Source organism: Musca autumnalis, unplaced genomic scaffold, assembly GCF_047663935.1.
Source record: "Musca autumnalis isolate F117 unplaced genomic scaffold, ASM4766393v1 scaffold_4, whole genome shotgun sequence".
Lineage (NCBI taxonomy): Eukaryota > Metazoa > Arthropoda > Insecta > Diptera > Muscidae > Musca > Musca autumnalis.
Genome location: NW_027411977.1, coordinates 51,412,665 through 51,430,609, shown reverse-complemented (window position 1 = coordinate 51,430,609; position 17,945 = coordinate 51,412,665). Strand labels below are relative to the sequence as shown.

At 38.6% G+C, this 17,945-nt stretch overlaps 1 protein-coding gene across 1 annotated transcript; it reads left to right on the top strand.

Moving 5' to 3' along the window:
* The first annotated feature begins 13,276 nt into the window (after window positions 1-13,276).
* On the top strand, window positions 13,277-14,357 carry LOC141402463 (uncharacterized). The gene has a single exon (XM_073983779.1). It carries the CDS (start codon window positions 13,574-13,576, stop codon window positions 14,276-14,278), a length of 705 nt encoding a protein of 234 aa, XP_073839880.1. The 5' UTR covers window positions 13,277-13,573; the 3' UTR covers window positions 14,279-14,357.
* The last annotated feature ends 3,588 nt before the right edge of the window (window positions 14,358-17,945 follow it).

The window sequence follows — 17,945 nt, the reverse complement described above, 5'->3', positions numbered from 1 at the left end:
TACCTAACATACTAACGAATCAAGTTTGATCTTAGAAAAATATGTATGTAAGTACATTTGCATATGATATTTATTTATGCATATCGTATCTTCATATTTTAAGAAATATGGGTGTAAACAACTTGCAAACAACCCATTACCTCTAGCTCATCAAATTGCCTTAATAACAAATAAATCTTTTGTAAGGAAAGACAAATTTCGGGGTTTTTTGCAGATGGATATTTAAACAAAAGTAAGACCAAAATAAATAAACGCTTGCAAATAGATAAAGTAAACAATCAAATGGAACACAAAACATACAGACTTTACCGCATTATTATCTACATAGATACCGCTTATTTACTCAAAGAGTGGCATATCTCAAAAAATGCGTTTTCCGAGCTAGCATTTTCTATTTTTTCTACGACTTTTACTTTATTTTGTGTCAAATTTTCATGCTGATATCTCTAAACTTGACGCATAATTCAACACAAACGTTTTTTTGAGATTATAAAGCACTAAAACACTTCGATCATGCTTGATCTTGCATAGAAATTTAGCACTGATATCTGGCTAGCTGTTTGCAAAATATGATCCAAGTTATTTTAGTTTTTGTGTAATAATATTTTTAAGTTGGGAAGTCAAACTTTAATCGCAAACTTATAACGCGTTTTTCACGATTTTTTAGATGCGGCACTCTTTGATTTAATAAGCGATATGTACGTAAACAAACACATTGTTACTGCACAAATTTAAATTGCGATACACGCATGCGTAAAGCGATTTATAAATTTGCTTTACTGCAAAACAGTTATAACTGTCATATAGAGTGAGAGCCAAAGAGAGAGAAATAGTTGTTACAATGTGTGTTGATAATTTAGAGGTTTTCTTATTGAATTTCGCGTAGTTTTTTGAGCTACATACTCGTATTTTTATTCACTTACTAGCAAATGCCCGCTACTTCTTATGCGGAAAGGGCATAAAATATATATGAACAATATTTAATATGGACGTGGTGAACACTGACGATTCTGTTGTACTAAAACCTATTTTTAATACCAACATTTAATCGATTTAATTCCTTTAATTTCAAAAAAAAAAAACATATCTGCCGTATCGCACCCCTACACAGCTACCATATTTTTTATTTCGTATTTCCAACACTACGACCTCATATCAGAGACATACACCAACAGCGACTCATATTGCAAATTTCAGACTTGACTCCTTGTTTTACTCCTTCACTTACACAGCATTCACTCCCAATACGAATTCCCAAACACAAAACTTTGTCTCACCCCTTCACAACAACAATAACGCACATTCACAATTCAAGGTTCTAGCTTCAGCGGTTTCACCAAGAACCCGAATAGGTTCGTAAAATTTTCGGAATATATCCTCATATAACGGTACCCCACGACTTAGTGTATTTTAAAAATAGAATAAATCTATACTGTCCAATTTTCTTTACATTTGGACCTTGAATACTCAGAGGATATAAAATCTTAATTTAAAAAATGTCTACTTCAATCCACTTTTATTAGAAGAGGTATTTTGAAGACTTAGTGTATTTTGAAGATTTTATGCACATTTTCCATCCGAACTCCGAACTTTATCTCAAAGTTCAGAGTGATCTTCATAACAAACATTTTCCAATTTCGTATTTTTTGTCCAAATTATATAATCCAAGCATTGTTCCTACACCCAACACCAAATTTAGTACCATTTAGTACTTTTCGTTCACTTATAGTAGGTATTTCTCACTTTAACCGTTTACACAATACCAAAATGGTTTTGGTACCAACATGTTACCAAACTTTTCGTACACATAATTAAAGGTTTCAAAGCTTACTTCCTTATACTCAACATATATCCCGACCGCAATTCACTTTTCCAGCTTTATATGTTCCGCTGAAAGCAATTATATTACTATTTAGTACTTTTTGTATAAATAAGTGCGAATTTTCAAAACTTCATCCCTACCTCCACTCTAAACAACAATTGTTAATCTAATACCGAATTTCAAATTTAAAAATTCCACCCCTTTACAAAATCACAAATTTTACAAAATTCTGTACCATATAGCAAATACCAAAAGGTACGAAATTTTTTACCATTTGCCACTTATCGTACACGGCTTTCCAAAAACAGCTTGCATAACTCACTTCTTTCGTTCACCTAAATCCAAATTATAGCCAATGTACTTTCATTTAGCACTTTTTCATAAGTACGAAATTCCAAAGTAACCAAAATCCTACACTCCAACAGTAATCTGTTCACGCAAATATAAATTGTATCGAATTTAGTACCATTTAGTACTGCTACGTGCAAATTAGTATGATTTTCTAAAGTTACCTCCATATCTCAATTCTAATTCTAACAGTAATCTTAATTCCAAGTTTCACTCACTACCATTTAGGACTTTTCGACCTTTGGTACACCTTTCTTACTCTTTATCAGTGACCCTTATTCCAAATTTCATCACTATTCGTTAATTCAAATCCAAATTGTACTATATTTAGTACTTTTCGTACACTTTTAGTTCGAATTTCCAAAAACCTGTCTTTGTTACTCTCCACCGGTCACCCTTATTCAAAATTTCAAGATTCCTGTCCTATCCGTTCAGCCAAATCCAAATTGTACTAAATTTAGTACCATTTAGTACTTTTCGTACCCTTATAGTTCGAATTTCCAAAAACCTTTCATCGTTATTCTTCATCATCGCCTCTCATTTCAAATTTCAGGATTCCATCTCTATCCGTTTACCGAAATCCAAATTGTACTAAATTTAGTACTATTTAGTACTTTTCGTACCCTTATAGTTCGAATTTCCAAAAACCTTTCATCGTTATTCTTCATCAGCGACTCTCATATCAAATTTCAGGATTCCATCTCTATCCGTTTACCGAAATCCAAATTGTACTAAATTTAGTACCATTTAGTACTTTTCGTACCCTTATAGTTCGAATTTCCAAAAACCTTTCATCATTACTCTTCATCAGTGACCTTCATTCCAAATTTCAGGATTCCTGCTCTATCTGTTCACCCAAATCTCAATTGTACTAAATTTAGTACCCTTTTGTACTTTTCGTACACTTATAGTTCGAATTCCCAAAAACCCTTTACTACATCTTTCTAGCTCTCCATCAGTTACCCTCATTCCAAATTTCAGAATTCTAGCTCTTACCGTTTGCCTAATACGAAGGGTACCATATTTAGTACCTTTTAGTACTTTTCGTACACTTCTAGGTCGAATTTCCCAAAACCCAGCCTTATCTCACCCCTACACCCCAACAGCAACCTACACCCAAAATTTCAACTTTCTAGCTTCAGCGGTTTCGTCTGGGCGCTGATGAATCAGTCAGTCAATCAGGCAGTCAGTCAGTCACTCACCTCACTACTCTTTTATATATATAGAAAATCACATTTCAACAAAAATGTTTAAAATTGCGCACATTTGTGTCGCATCTTGTTGCAAAAAATTTAGAGTGTACGCACCCGGTTAAACGTAGCAAACATAGTACGAACAAACGCAACACGAAAGTTAGACATCGGTAAGCTGCAATCACAACAGATAGCCACAGCATATTCCACTCAACTAGCCCAATTGCATAATCAAAGCACTCCTCATTCCCATAATATATCGCAATGGCAAAGTATTGCCCACTCCATGCAAACAGCCACAAAATCCTTACTTGGATACCAGAGACCTCCACCAAGGAATCCATGGTATGATCATGAGTGTCGTGCTGCTACCGAAGAGAAAAATGCGGCATATAGGGATACTTTACAATACGTAGCACACGAGAGAGATATCGGGAAAAAGAGAGAGATGGAAAAGCGGGAGTGTGAAAAAAATCGAGATGTACAGGAGCCAGAATGAAGTCCGAAAATTCTACCAAAGAGTGAAGCATCAAACTGATGGCTTTGATACAGGTACCATCTCCTGTAGAGACCAGCAAGGTAATTTGGTAACTGATACAGATAGTGTGCTCAGGATATGGAAAGAGCATTTTTCAAACCTGAAGATCGTATTGAATGTATACCGCCCAGCCAAGATGAGGTAAAGAAGCAATAAACCGGCTGAAGACTAATAAGGCAGCAGGAGCTGATGGCTTACCAGCCGAGCTGTTTAAAACCGGAGGCGACACGCTGATAAGGTGTATGTATCAGCTAGTTAGCACCATCTGGCAGGAAGAACGAGTACCCGACGATTGGAACCTGAGTACCCTGTGCCCCGTCCATAAGAAAGAAGATAAGACTGTATGCTCTAACTAGAGGGGCATAAGTCTACTCCCGATTGCCTACAAGATCTTGTCAGGGATATTGTGCGAACGACTAAAGTCTATGGTCAACGAGATAATTGGGTCATACCAATGTGGCTTTAGACCTGGCAAGTCCACCATTGACCAGATATTTACCCTGCGGCAAATCCTGGAGAAGACCCAAGAGATGCAGATCGACATCTACCACCTTTTCGTCGATTATAAAGCAGCCTTCGACAGCCCACTACGTTCAAAGGTATTCCAAGCCATGTCTGAATTTGGTATCCCCGCAAAGCTCATTCGGCTTTGTAAAATGACTTTGAATGACACGAGATCCTCAGTTAAAATAGGAAAGAACCTCTCCGAAGAATTTTGTACCAAAAGAGGTTTCAGGCAAGGAGACAGCCTCTCGTGTGATCTCTTCCACATGCTGCTGAAAAAGTTTATTCGAGAGGCAAACGTCAAACGAAGTGGCACAATCTACACCAATAGCCACATGTTACTTGCGTATGCTGAGGATATAGACATAGTAACAGACGCCTTTATGAAGGTCGAAGGAGAATCTGCTAAAGTGGGTCTGGCGGTAAACGGCGGGAAGACTAAGTTGATGGTGTCGACGCGCGATGCGTCCATAGAGATCGGGCCAACTGTTGACGTTGGTTCCTATAATTTTGAGGTAGTAAAAGACTTCGTCTACCTCGGCACCGCCGTAAACACAACTAACGACATCAGTTGTGAAATAAAAAGAAGAATTGTATTGGCTAACAGATGCTACGTTGGTTTAAGTAAGCAGTTTAAAAACAAAACCAAATCTCGTCAAACAAAAATAACGCTTTACAAAACACTGATACTACCCGTGTTCATGTATGGGTATTTGCGCTAGCAGATAAGGCTGTGCTTGGTGTGTTTGAGAGAAAAATTCTTCGAAACATCTACGGACCAATCTGCGTTGACGGTGAATATCGACGTCGCATGAACCACGAGCTGTATCTGCTATACAACGACATGAATATAGTTAAACGTATTGAGATGCAACGATTGCGCTGGCTAGGCCATATCATAAGAATGAGCGATGATGAACCCGCTAAAAAGGTGTATAAATATGAGCCGCTTGGCGGTGCACGCAGAATTGGCAGGCCAAAGAATAGATGGCGCAAACAAGTGGATGAAGAGATGACAAGGCGCGGTATTCCAGAAAGCGAAACACTAAACAGAGTTGGAGATCTTTTCTTAGTTCGGCCTATAGAACAAATGTTCTGTAATGGGCCAGCTAAGTAAGTGATGTCGGAGCGCTGTAGAGATGTACAAACTGACTTACATATGTACTTGTAGGGACCTCTAACAACTGCTAATAAAATGTAACGAATGGAGTGCCTTTTTCACGACTCCGTTTGAATTGCATCCGGATGCTATTAAAATGTGAGAAATGGATGTCAATCGTTGGATTGCATCCGAATGCGCATAAAATGTGGGGAATGGATTGCCTTTTCACCCCTCCGTTAGAACTGCCGGAAAGATTACCAAATGACCTTCTCATAGAAAGCTAAGTGTACTTCTTACAGAAGACTAACTGGTCATGGATGATCAAAATTCCTTGTCATGGAAGTCCAAATGGTGTTCTCATAAAAGATCAATTCTTCGCATAGAAGGCCTGTTGGTATTTTCATAGTTGGTCAAACGGCCTCATAAAAGTCGAAATGGTTTCCTCGTAAACGTCAAACTTTTTTCTTAGCAGCTCAAAGGCTTTCTGGGGAAAGATGAGAACAATGAAATTCCGCTGGCGGAATATGACACAAATGACATTGCCCCAACGTGATACCAAAAGATAAGAAGACATAACCCACATTTCTGCAAAATTGGTACAAACGTAATTCCTAAAACAAAAGATCGTTTCTAGCAAATTCATTCATTCATAAATACCCAACATACCTAACATACTAACGAATCAAGTTTGATCTTAGAAAAATATGTATGTAAGTACATTTGCATATGATATTTATTTATGCATATCGTATCTTCATATTTTAAGAAATATGGGTGTAAACAACTTGCAAACAACCCATTACCTCTAGCTCATCAAATTGCCTTAATAACAAATAAATCTTTTGTAAGGAAAGACAAATTTCGGGGTTTTTTGCAGATGGATATTTAAACAAAAATAAGACCAAAATAAATAAACGCTTCCAAATAGATAAAGTAAACAATCAAATGGAACACAAAACGTACAGAGTTTACCGCATTATTATGTACATACATACCGCTTATTTACTCAAATAGTGGCATATCTCAAAAAATGCGTTTTCCGAGTTAGCATTTTCTATTTTTTCTACGACTTTTATATTTATGCTGATATCTCTGAAACTTTACGCATAATTCAACACAAGCGTTTTTTGAGATTTTAAAACACTAAAACACTTCTATCATGCTTGATCTTGCACAGCAATTTAGCACTGATATCTGGCTAGCTGTTTGCAAAATATGATCCAAGTTATTTTAGTTTTTGTGTAATAATATTTTTAAGTTGGGAAGTCAAACATTAATCGCAAACTTATATCGCTTTTTTCTCGATTTTTTTTAGATGCGGCACTCTTCGAGTTAATGAGCGATATGTACGTAAATAAACACATTGTTACTGCACAAATTTAAATTGCGATACACGCATGCGTAAAGCGATTTATAAATTTGCTTTACTGCAAAACAGTTATAACTGTCATATAGAGTGAGAGCCAAAGAGAGAGAGAGATAATTGTTGCAATGTGTGTTGATAATTCAGAGGTTTTCTTATTGAATTTCGCGTAGTTTTTTGAGCTACATATTTTTATTCAATTATAACTAGACAGCGGAATTTTATGCAACCCCTATTTTTGGTCCGATTCATGTCAAATTTTGGGACTGGGCATATTTTTGGCTTTTGATTACATTGCAATCGAAACATATGACATATGCAAAATGCATAAATTTTTGCATATGCAAAATTTATGCATTATACATATTTTCTTATGCAACAAATATTTCAATGATAGATACAAAAATGTCTGTGTGTACAATTTTTCTGTTTAAAATTCTCTTCAGACAAGTCAATAAAATAGAGAAATGTATAACCACAGCCACAACCTTCAAAATACCGAAAATCGGGAGGTATCGTTCTATGGGGGCTATATGAAGGCCTGAACCTAAGCCGACAAATTTTAGGTGGAAAGTTTTATACCCCCAACGAAGACTTAATACCGAACTTCAGCCTTTTTGGAGGGATATTGAGGGCACATCCTTCAAAATACCGGAAATCGGGAGGTACCGTTCTATGGGGGCTATGTGAAGACGTGGACCAATACCGATAAATTTCAGTTGGAAAGTTTTATACCCCCAGCGAAGACTTAAAACCGAATTTCAGCCATTTCGGGTGGATACTGAGGGCACATCCTTTAAAATACCAGAAATCCTGAGGTACCGTTCTATGCGGGCTATATGAAGACGTGGAACTATACCGAAAAAATTCTGGGAGAAAGTTTAATACTGCAAATGAAGACTAAGTACTAAATTTCAGCCATTTCGGTGTAATATTAAGGCCACAACCTTCAAAATTCCGAAAATCGGGAGGTACCGTTCTATGGGGGCTATATGAAGGCGTGGACCTATGCCGACAAATTTCAGGTGGAGTGTTTTATACCCCCAACGAAGACTAAATAACAATTTTCAGTCATTTCGGTGGGATATTGAAGCTACAACTTTCAAAATACCGAATATCGGTAGGTACCGTTCTATGGGGCCTATATGAAGACGTGGATCTATGCGGACAGATTTCAGTTGTAAAGTTGCATACCCCTAACGAAGACTTAATACCAAATTTCAGCCATTTTGGTAGGATATTTAGACCACAAATCCTTGAATATATTTTTGCATATGGTTTTGCATATGCTCTTTTTATGCAGATATGTACAAATATGTCAAAATATGCACGATATGCAGAATATGCAAAATATGCAAAAATTTCTGGGCCTAATTCGTTTTATTTTGTAATAAAACGAGTTTCTGCCTAATCAGATTTTCTCTACGACCATCCTAACCATATATGCATTTGCATAGGATTCCGCAGTCTAATTATAACCAATTTTCCCTACCAAGTGCAAGTGAACCCGCGTCAATTTTCTTTGATCCAAAATCCTAACAGTTACCGTAGGATGTTAAAGGCGAGGAAAAACACCCTTTGTCCTATGACCTTTCCTTCTGATCATTAATAGGGTGATGACTATTCGAATTTTTTCTTCAAAAATGTTTTCCTGCAGCATTTTTAACATCATAGAAATCGATGTTGTTGTTGTTGTAACAGTGTTTGTTATTATGTTTGTATGTTCGTTCTTCTGTTCAATCTGGCTCTGGGTCTATCTCCAGTTCCAGGAAAGTGGCTGCTTCGATGGGATGTAACCACAGATCCACTGGAGTTAGATGAGTAGGTTTGGCTGAGCAGTTGAAAAGGTGTTTTGTGTCGTGCGGGCCCATGCCGCATACTGGGCAGATGTCTTGTACGGCGCGATCGATTTCCGCCCAATAAGAATTTAGGCGACTGCAATATCCCGAGCGTAGTTGAGCCAAAACTACTCTGGTTTGTCGTGGCAGCTGACGCTCCTCAGCTGCGGTAGATGGGGCATGTACTCCTAGTACTTTATTCACACTATAATTGCTTAAGGCCTTGGCAACTGCATCCGTGTGAATGCTATTCAAACCTGCTTGATATGCTTGTTGATCTAGGGGTTCTCTCCTGCATCGTTGGACCTCTCCCTCTAGAGCATGGATATCCTTCCTGATTTGCCTGAATGTGTCAGGCCTACCCACAATATGGTGATTGGGATGTCTCACACGGTAACATCCAATCAGGTACTGCAACGAAAGCGTATCATTGTGTTGCTTTACTGGAAGAATCTTTGCCTCCTCATGTTGATGGTCCACTGAAGTTTTGAGGAGGCACCCTGTTACTGTTCTCAGGGCGGCATTCTAGCAAGTTTGAATCTTTTTCCAATTCGTATCCCATAATCACGGGGACCAGACTGGCGCCGCATAACTTACCACAGACCGACCTATCGCGTTATATGTGGTCAACAAGGTTTCTTTATCTGCACCCCAAGTGCTGCCGGCTAGGGACTTGAGGACCTTGTTCCTACTTTTCAGTTTGCCGCAGATAGCTATGGCGTGCGCGCACGACGTGAAAGTAGTGTCGAATGTGACCCCTAAGATTATGGGGCAGTTTGTGGTCGGAATTCTGCTACCGTTGACCACGACATTCAATTCTCTTCCAAACTGCGCTGTCCATGTGGTGAACAGAGTGGCAGTTGATTTTGTGGCGGAAATCTGCATATTCCTCGTATGGAAAAAGGTGCTAAGATCGGTTAAATAGTTGTTCAGTTTCTCACAGATGTCATCAGGATAGGTACCCGACGCCAGGATCATGCAATCATCCGCATACGTTACGATCTCGATGCCGTCTGGAGGGGGCGGAATACAGGAGAGGTAGAGGTTAAACAGTTCCGGAGATATTACCCCACCTTGTGGAACTCCCTGTTTCACTCTACCGGGTTCTTGTTCCTGAATTCCACGTGCGACTGGCGTCCACACATATAATTGACTATCCAACGTTTCAAGCTAGGCCGGAGGGTTGTCTGCTCAATGTCCTCAAACAGCGTGGAGTGCCTGACTGTATCACAGGCTTTTGATAAGTCAAGCGCCACTATCACTGTTCTATCGCACGGCCGTCTCTGGTTGAGTCCTTGACAAATATGTGTGGTAATGGCGTGCAGCGCAGTTGTCGTGCTGTGCTGCTTACGGAATCCATGTTGATGATCGGCAACTTGATAGCTATTTCTGATACTGGGGAGGACTAAGGCCTTAAGGGTCTTTGCTACGAGCGACAAAAGCGAAATCGGCCTGTACGATTCACTTTTGCTGGCATCCTTGCCGGGCTTCCGTAGTGGGACAACCCAGCCCATTTTCCAGACTTCGGGAACAAAGAGGGTGGAAAGCGTCAAGTTGAGAACTTTAGTGAGACACTCCACACCCGAGTCATCCAACAGCTTCAGCGTTACCATGGAGATTCCATCAGGGCCCAACGCTTAGGATGATATAGGGTTCCTAATGGCATTGGCAACATCATACATTGTAAACTGTGGTGGTGGCAGGAAGAGATCTTATGCGACGTAATACTCTTCTTTTCGCCCTATCACTCTCGGGGTGCTCGACAAACTGTCGAGCAAAAATAACTTGCGCACCTCTTCGGGTCAGTCAACGTAACGTCGCCAAACGTGACTGAGGTCCTATCTTCCCTTCTTCCAAGGTTCGAGAGTGACTTAACCGTTGCCCACAATTCACCTATACCGGCTCCAATGTTGCACCTCTTCAGATGATTTAACCACTTGTTCCGCTAATGTTCACCGACCAGCCTGTTAACTTCCAGTGTCAGCTCCCTGACTCTGGGGGTCGTCGGGGTTGGTTCGACGAAGCTCATCACGCTCATTTGCTAATCCCGTCGCCTCTGCTGGGAAGTTTGGTCTTACTTCGGGTATTCGAACAGCAGGGATATGGCGAGCGGCTGCAGCAGTGATGATGTCTCGGAACGTCCTTTCCGCTACCCGAACATCAGAAGGATTGGGCAGTTCTCTGAAGCGGTGATTGGTGAACTCTCTGAAACCAGGCCAATCAGCTTTCTTATGATTGACGAATTTGCGGCGTTCAGAGGTAATGAAATCGGGTGGTCTGCTAATGGAGACAATTATGGGGAGATGGTCTGACCCAAGGAAAATGACAGGTTGCCAGGTAACGTCATTTGTCAGACCAGGTGACACGATGGTTATGTCTGGCGAGCTGTGACACTCTCCTCTAATTCTGGTAGGGGCGTCCTCATTGATCGTGCAAAACGTAGAGCTGTCAATCTGCTCAGGCAGCGCTGTACCTCTCTGGTCGTTTCCGAGGGCAGAATGCCACATCTCATGATGCGCATTAAAGTCCCCCAGGACCAGACGATTATGACCTTCCAAAAGCGGGCTAATGTTAGGCACGTAATCTGAGATACATCTATTTCTCGGAGGGATGTATACGTTCAGCAACTCTATCTCGGCAGTTCCACACCTGATTGCTACCCCCATATATTCCATGTACGGGTCATTAAAGACAGGCTCAAGCGAGATAGGTCTGTATTGGACAGACTGGTGCAATAGGAAGGCTAATCCCCACCTCCACTTCTGGTGCGATCCTTCCTTAGCACGTTGTAACCATCGCAACGTTGTAAGCTACAGTTGTTGTTGAGCTTGGTTTCTTGCACCGCAGCGACCTTGATATTCCTCCGACTCATGAAATCTACTATTTCCTCGATCTTACCTCGGAGTCCATTGCATTTAAATTGCAAAAAGGATGCATTTTCCGGGATTGGGACAACAATGGCTGGTGTTAAAGGCTGCATGTGCGGTTGTTGTCGATGGGACCGCGGAGGTGTCTCATAATCAGACGACGAGGGAGTTTTGTAACAGCATGCAGCAACATAGTCCCTGTCGTGAAGATGCGGATGTGACAAACCGAGCACAAATATATTGGTCCTGGGTTTTCCTCCGTCCCGGATGATTTTGTAGCACGTTCTAAAAATGTGTGCGCACGATAACTTTTGAAGGGAGTAACCGATTTGGTCAATACTTTGCCCATCGTGAAATGTATACCAGACTCCACTCCTTCGTATACCTCCCATACAACATTTCAGAAAAGTTCAGTTTAGGGCCATCTCTCGAATCGCTTTGATTTTTGCTTTAGCAACTTGTATTCACTGCCCCCCGACGGCGCGGTATAAGTTTCATCAGGGGCAGGTCCATACTTCCTGACAAAATAGCCTGAAAGTTGCCCCATGACACCGTGTTAGGTGGTTGGAGCGCAAGATAACTCTCGAACGGGTCTGCCGATTCGGTCCAAAATTTGGCCTTGGTAATATTTTGTCCAAACATAGTTTAAGTTCGAAGGTAAGCCATATCGGCCCACTCCTTCAGGTGCCTTCTCCACAAAAGTTCAAAAATGTTCGGTAAATTGTTCGTACGGTAAATCTTGAAGGGAGTGGTCGAATTGGTCCATACTTTACACATCCTAATATATCTACCAGACATAGTCAGGTTCGAATATAGACTATATTTGTCCACTTCTTAGGGTACCTCCCACACAAAATTTTAGATAAATTCACTTTAAGACCTGCTCCCGAACCACTTTGATTTCTGTTCAAGCAACTTGCATTCGCTGCCTCAACTGCGTCAGTAAAGTTTTTTCAGGGGCAAGTCCATACTTCTTGAGAAAACAGTTCGAAAGTTGTAAAATACCCCAATGGCACCATATGTAGTGGCTGGAGAGATCGAATCGAATACTGCGTTCGTCCACACTTTGGATATCGTAATATTTCTTCGAATAATAGATGAAATTCGAAGGTGGTGCTTATAGATCCAATGCTACCGGTACTTCCCTCACAAAAGTTCGAAAATGTTCGCTAAAATAGTAGCGTGATATGTCATAGACGGAGCAACCAATACCAACCAACTTTGGGCCTATAAATATTGTTGAAACTTAGTTAATGCTCAAATTTGGGCCCTATCTCTTCAATCCTTGGGGTACCACACACACACAAATGTTCAACATTTTTGTGTGGTTAACGGTCTGTTCGAGGATCCTTTTGACATTTTTACCGAAGGTTTTCCTAGTGACCCTGTTCACAGCTAGTGTGATAAAAAAGCCCTATCTAACGTTATCCCCGCAAATTTTTGAGCTTTAATCCTATCCATACTTTTGTCGGTTCATACGGCCAACATTTTGAAAACCCACCTAAATACATAATTATTTTTGGGAAAAAAGCATTTCAATCCACACAGGCTGAGGGTATATCTATGTCGGCAAAGCCGATTGATACTTTTTTACTTGTTGTTTATAGAAGCATTGCCGATCTGGTCTACAAACAGTAAAAACCAATACGAACCAAGTTGTCAACACTTTTTTGTGGGACAATACGGCATGCGTAATGCAATCAGAGAGTACAGCAGGTTTAACATTGACCACAGAAGACATAACCCATTCATCCGACAAAGACATGCCAAAGAAATGTTTGGCCGTCACCAGAGCTGCTGATCGTCCATGCAAGTCACACTTGCCAAAGTCAACAATCAACGACCGACCACAAAATTTTGTGTTTGGCAATCAGTGACGCAGTGGCAGTGAACAAGTGAAGTGACACAAGCATAAGTAACGAAAAAATCGAAATAATAAAGCGAATAAACACCAAGGGGCATTATTTCAATGACCGCAGAAAATTTGCAAAATTTAAAATGAAAAACCCTTTACTTACCTTCTTCAAATTGGCAGTGTTTTGTGTTCTTATAAATTTGTCTAAAAGTGCTCCCCTTATACAAAATCCCAAATTAAATGACATAAGTAAGGGTGAAGAGGGCTTCTTGGAGCTAAGACCCAATGGAAATTTGATTTTGCGCAGTACATTGGAACAATCGCCGAATACATTGCAACAAGCATTACTTTTCAAAAGCATACTGAACGCCATACGCGCCGTTCCCCAAAAGGCGGGTAACACATTGAATGAGTTGAGTGTTAAAATTTATGGTGAGGGTGTAGAACATAAATTTCCACCATTTTTGGAACGGGTCATACAACGTATACAAACCTATTTTTCGGTATATAAATATACCGATACAAGTGAACCGGTGCGTGATAAGTATAAACCCATCAATGATACGCTTTATGAAGAAATCGATGTGACATTAAGTAGTGACAGTGGAGGAGAGGTGATTAAAAATAAAACCGGCAAACCAATTGCCGCAACAATAGCCATGATGTCGTCAACAAAAACAACAACACCAACGACAACAACTGCTGCTGCTGCTGTAACAACAACTTTTATTACCAGCAATGAAAACAGCTTGAGTACTCAACCATTACCACTGCCGGATCAATCCATTGACGACGAAGAAAATGAATTTATCGAAATTAAGAAAGCCAAACAAAAAAGAAAATCCTAAGTAACGACTATTTTACTTTATATCAATTTCTCTTTTTTATTAAGAGCGACGTACTTTGTTGATGGGTATTTAAGTGCTTTTATTTATTTATACACACATATATTTTAAGACATATTTTATTTATGACCATAATAAAAGAAGTATAAATCAAAACATAAAACACATTTAATCAGCGCATAATTATTTACATGTGTATATCAATGACTAAATAATTGATGGTGTGGTGAACGACATATTACCACAAACATAAAGGCAGTCGCAAAAGTAAGTATACAACCCAGGAACAAAAAAGTAAGGTTATTATACTCTAAGCACGGTGCGCCTGAACCAACTTTAAATGGAAGGTGCTTACACCTGGGATATTTTTCCGGATTCTACGATGTTTATAGGTTTTCACGATCTTGCTTGGAAACCGCAAGTCCTATCGAAATGAAATTACCCCCCATACCAAGTGCGGATATTATTCGAATGTCCGGCACAACTTTCGAAAACGATATCACTGTCGAAGGATTGGCAAATGTTTTTCGGGTGTACACAAGCACGTTGTTCTTTTGTTCGTCAAAAGTTTAAAAACGAAATCATTTTGGAACATTTTGCGAATGTTTTTTCATCACAAGAAAAATTGCTTCGGACATTTTTTAAGTTTTAAAAAATAATTTTATGCTACTTATAATATTCACAAGAAGTTATGATAAACACAACATATAGCTTGGTTACAAATACAAGACAACAATGTTTACACTATGCAACATTGAAAATGCAAACAACTTCTAGTATGGATTTTTTGGAAGTACATGTTTAGACTACAAGAACCCTAGTTGGGTTTTGTCCTGTCAGATCCAGTTCGGATTTTATGGCCTCATATAAACCGGGCTAAATCTACACTTTTTTGCATTTATCAGCCCTTTATCTCAGAAACGAATAGGAATTTGGCCTCGCTGTCTTTAGCAATATTGTAGCCCTAAACTAGTACAACTTATCTTTTGAAGAAACCACATAAGAGAAACTCAATCTAGGGCATCAAAATCTATAAAATATAGAAAATTTTACATAACTGCTGAAATTCTGGTCAGTATCGGCTAAACTATTGAACCAAGTAACCTTTTGCAGAAATCTTCCAAATAAAGTTCTCAACAATTCTTTAGAACATTCCGAAGCTCTAAACTGCTTACTTCATGTCGTTTCAGAGGTATTTTGCATCATATATTTTACAACACTTATTTCAAACACAACAACAGCACTTATTACAACACTTATTTCACTACATTATTGACATTTGTATTAAATCGTCGTAGAAAAATTTACTGAAAACAACTGGATAGAGGCATTTTACAACAATGACATGTTCTGAAGAGTTGTGTATTACATTCCAGGGAATATTTTTCCAAAAGAAAATATTAACGGTTTTGGAGATACGGTGCAAAATGTATAAAAATTGTGGTATTTTTGCATATATTTTGAAATTTGAGGCAATAAATGTAGTTTTTCGAGTCCATTATTTCTCCAAATATTGTATTCTTGTCCTTATCTACAAATTTGCTTCAGAGGTCAGAAGAAGATTCGCATTGGTTTCAGAGATATAGCCACGAATTTCTTTAAGAAGGTCACTTGGTCTTCTATCAAAATACCACTTGGTCTTCTATAAAAAGACCATTTTGTCTTCTATAAGAAGATCATTTGCTCTTCTATAAGAAAACCATTTGGTATTCTAGAAGAATACCATTTGGTCTTCTTTAAGAAGACCATTTGATCTTCTATAAGAAGGTTACTTGGTCTTCTACAAAAAGACCATTTGGTCTTCTAAAGAAGACCATTTGGCTTTCTATAAGAAGACAATTTAATCTTCTATAAGAAGGTCACTTAGTCTTCTATAAAAAGACCATTTGGTTTTCTATAGGAAGACCATTTGGTCTTTTATAAGAAGACCATTTAATCTTCTATAAGAAGGTCACATGATCTTCTATAAAAACACCATTTGGTCTTCTATAAGAAGACCCTTTAATCTTCTGTAAGAAGGTCACTTGGCCTTCAATAAAAAGACCATTTGGTCTTCTATAAGAAGACCACTTAATATTCTATAAGAAGGTCTCTTGGTCTTCTATAAAAAGACCATTTGGTCGTCTGTAAGAAGAACATTTAATCTTCTATAAGAAGGCCACTTGGTTTTCTATAAAAATACCATTTGGTCTTCTTTAAGAAGACCATTTAGTTTTCTGTAAGAAGAACACTTGGTCTTCAAAAAAAATACCATTTGGTCCTATATAAGAAGACCGCTTAATATTCTATAAGAAGGTCACTTGGTCTTCTATAAAAAGACCATTTGGTCACATGGCCTTCTATATGAAGACCATTTGGTCTTCTATAGGGAGACCGTTGGGCTTTCTATAAGAAAAAATTTAATCTTCTATAAGAAGATCACTTGGTCTTCTATAAAAATACCATTTTGTCTTCTATAAAAACACAATTTGGTCTACTATAAGAAGTTCACTTAGTCTTCTATAAAAACACCATTTGGTCTTCTATAAGAAGACCATTTGTTCCTCTATAGGAAGACCATTTGGTCTTCTATAAGAAGACCCTTTAATCTTCTGTAAGAAGGTCACTTCGTCTTCAATAAAAATACCATTTTGTCTTCTATAAGAAAATCATTTGCTCTTCTAAAAAAACCATTTGGTATTCTAGTAGAATACCATTTGGTGTTCTATAAGAAGACCATTTGATCTTCTATAAGAAGGTTACTTGGTCTTCTATAAGAAGAACATTTGGTCCTATATAAGATGGTCACTTGTTTTTCTATAGAAGACCATTTGGTCTTCTGTAAGAAGGTCACATTTAATCTTCTATAAGAAGGTCACTTAGTCTTCTATAATAAGACCATTTGGTCTTCTATAAAAAGACCATTTGTCTTCCATTAGAAGACCATTTGTCTTCCATTAGAAGACCACTTAATATTCCATAAGAAGGTCACTTGGTCTTCTATAAAAAACCTTTTGGTCTTCTATAAGAAGGTCATTGGTATTCTATAATAAGGTCAATTGGTATTCTATAGAAAGTTCATTTGGTCTTCTATAGAAAGTTCATTTAGTGTTCTATAGGGTGACTATTTGGTCTTCTATAAGAAGGTTACTTGGTCTTCTATCAAAGACCATTTCGTCTTCCATAAAAAGGTCACTTGGACTTCTATAAAAAAGACCATTTGGTCTTCTATAAGAAGGCCATTTGGTATTTTATAGGAAGACCATTTGGTCTTCTATAGGAAGAACATTTAATCTTCTGTAAGAAGGTCTCTTGGTCTTCTATAAAAAGACCATTTGGTCTTCTATAAGAAGACCATTTGGTCTTCCATAAGAAGACCATTTAATCTTTTGTAAGAAGGTCACTTCGTCTTCTAAAAAAGACCATTTGGTTTTCTATAGGAAGACCATTTGGTCTTCTATAAGAAGTCCATTTAATATTCTATAAGAAGGTCACTTGGTCTTCTATAAAAATACCATTTGGTCTTCTATAAGAAGGTCACTTAGTATTCTATATAAAGTCCATTTGGTCTTCTACAGGAAGACCATTTGGTCTTCTATAGGATGACCACTTGGTCTTCGAATTTCCGCGTTATGGCGTGATGAAGTTTTTGCTAGAGACCCTGTAAGCCATCAGGAATTACCGTTATATA

Excerpts from the sequence above, each read along its gene's own strand:
- LOC141402463 (XM_073983779.1), top strand. The coding sequence starts at position 13,574 with ATGAAAAACCCTTTACTTACCTTCTTCAAATTGGCAGTGTTTTGTGTT.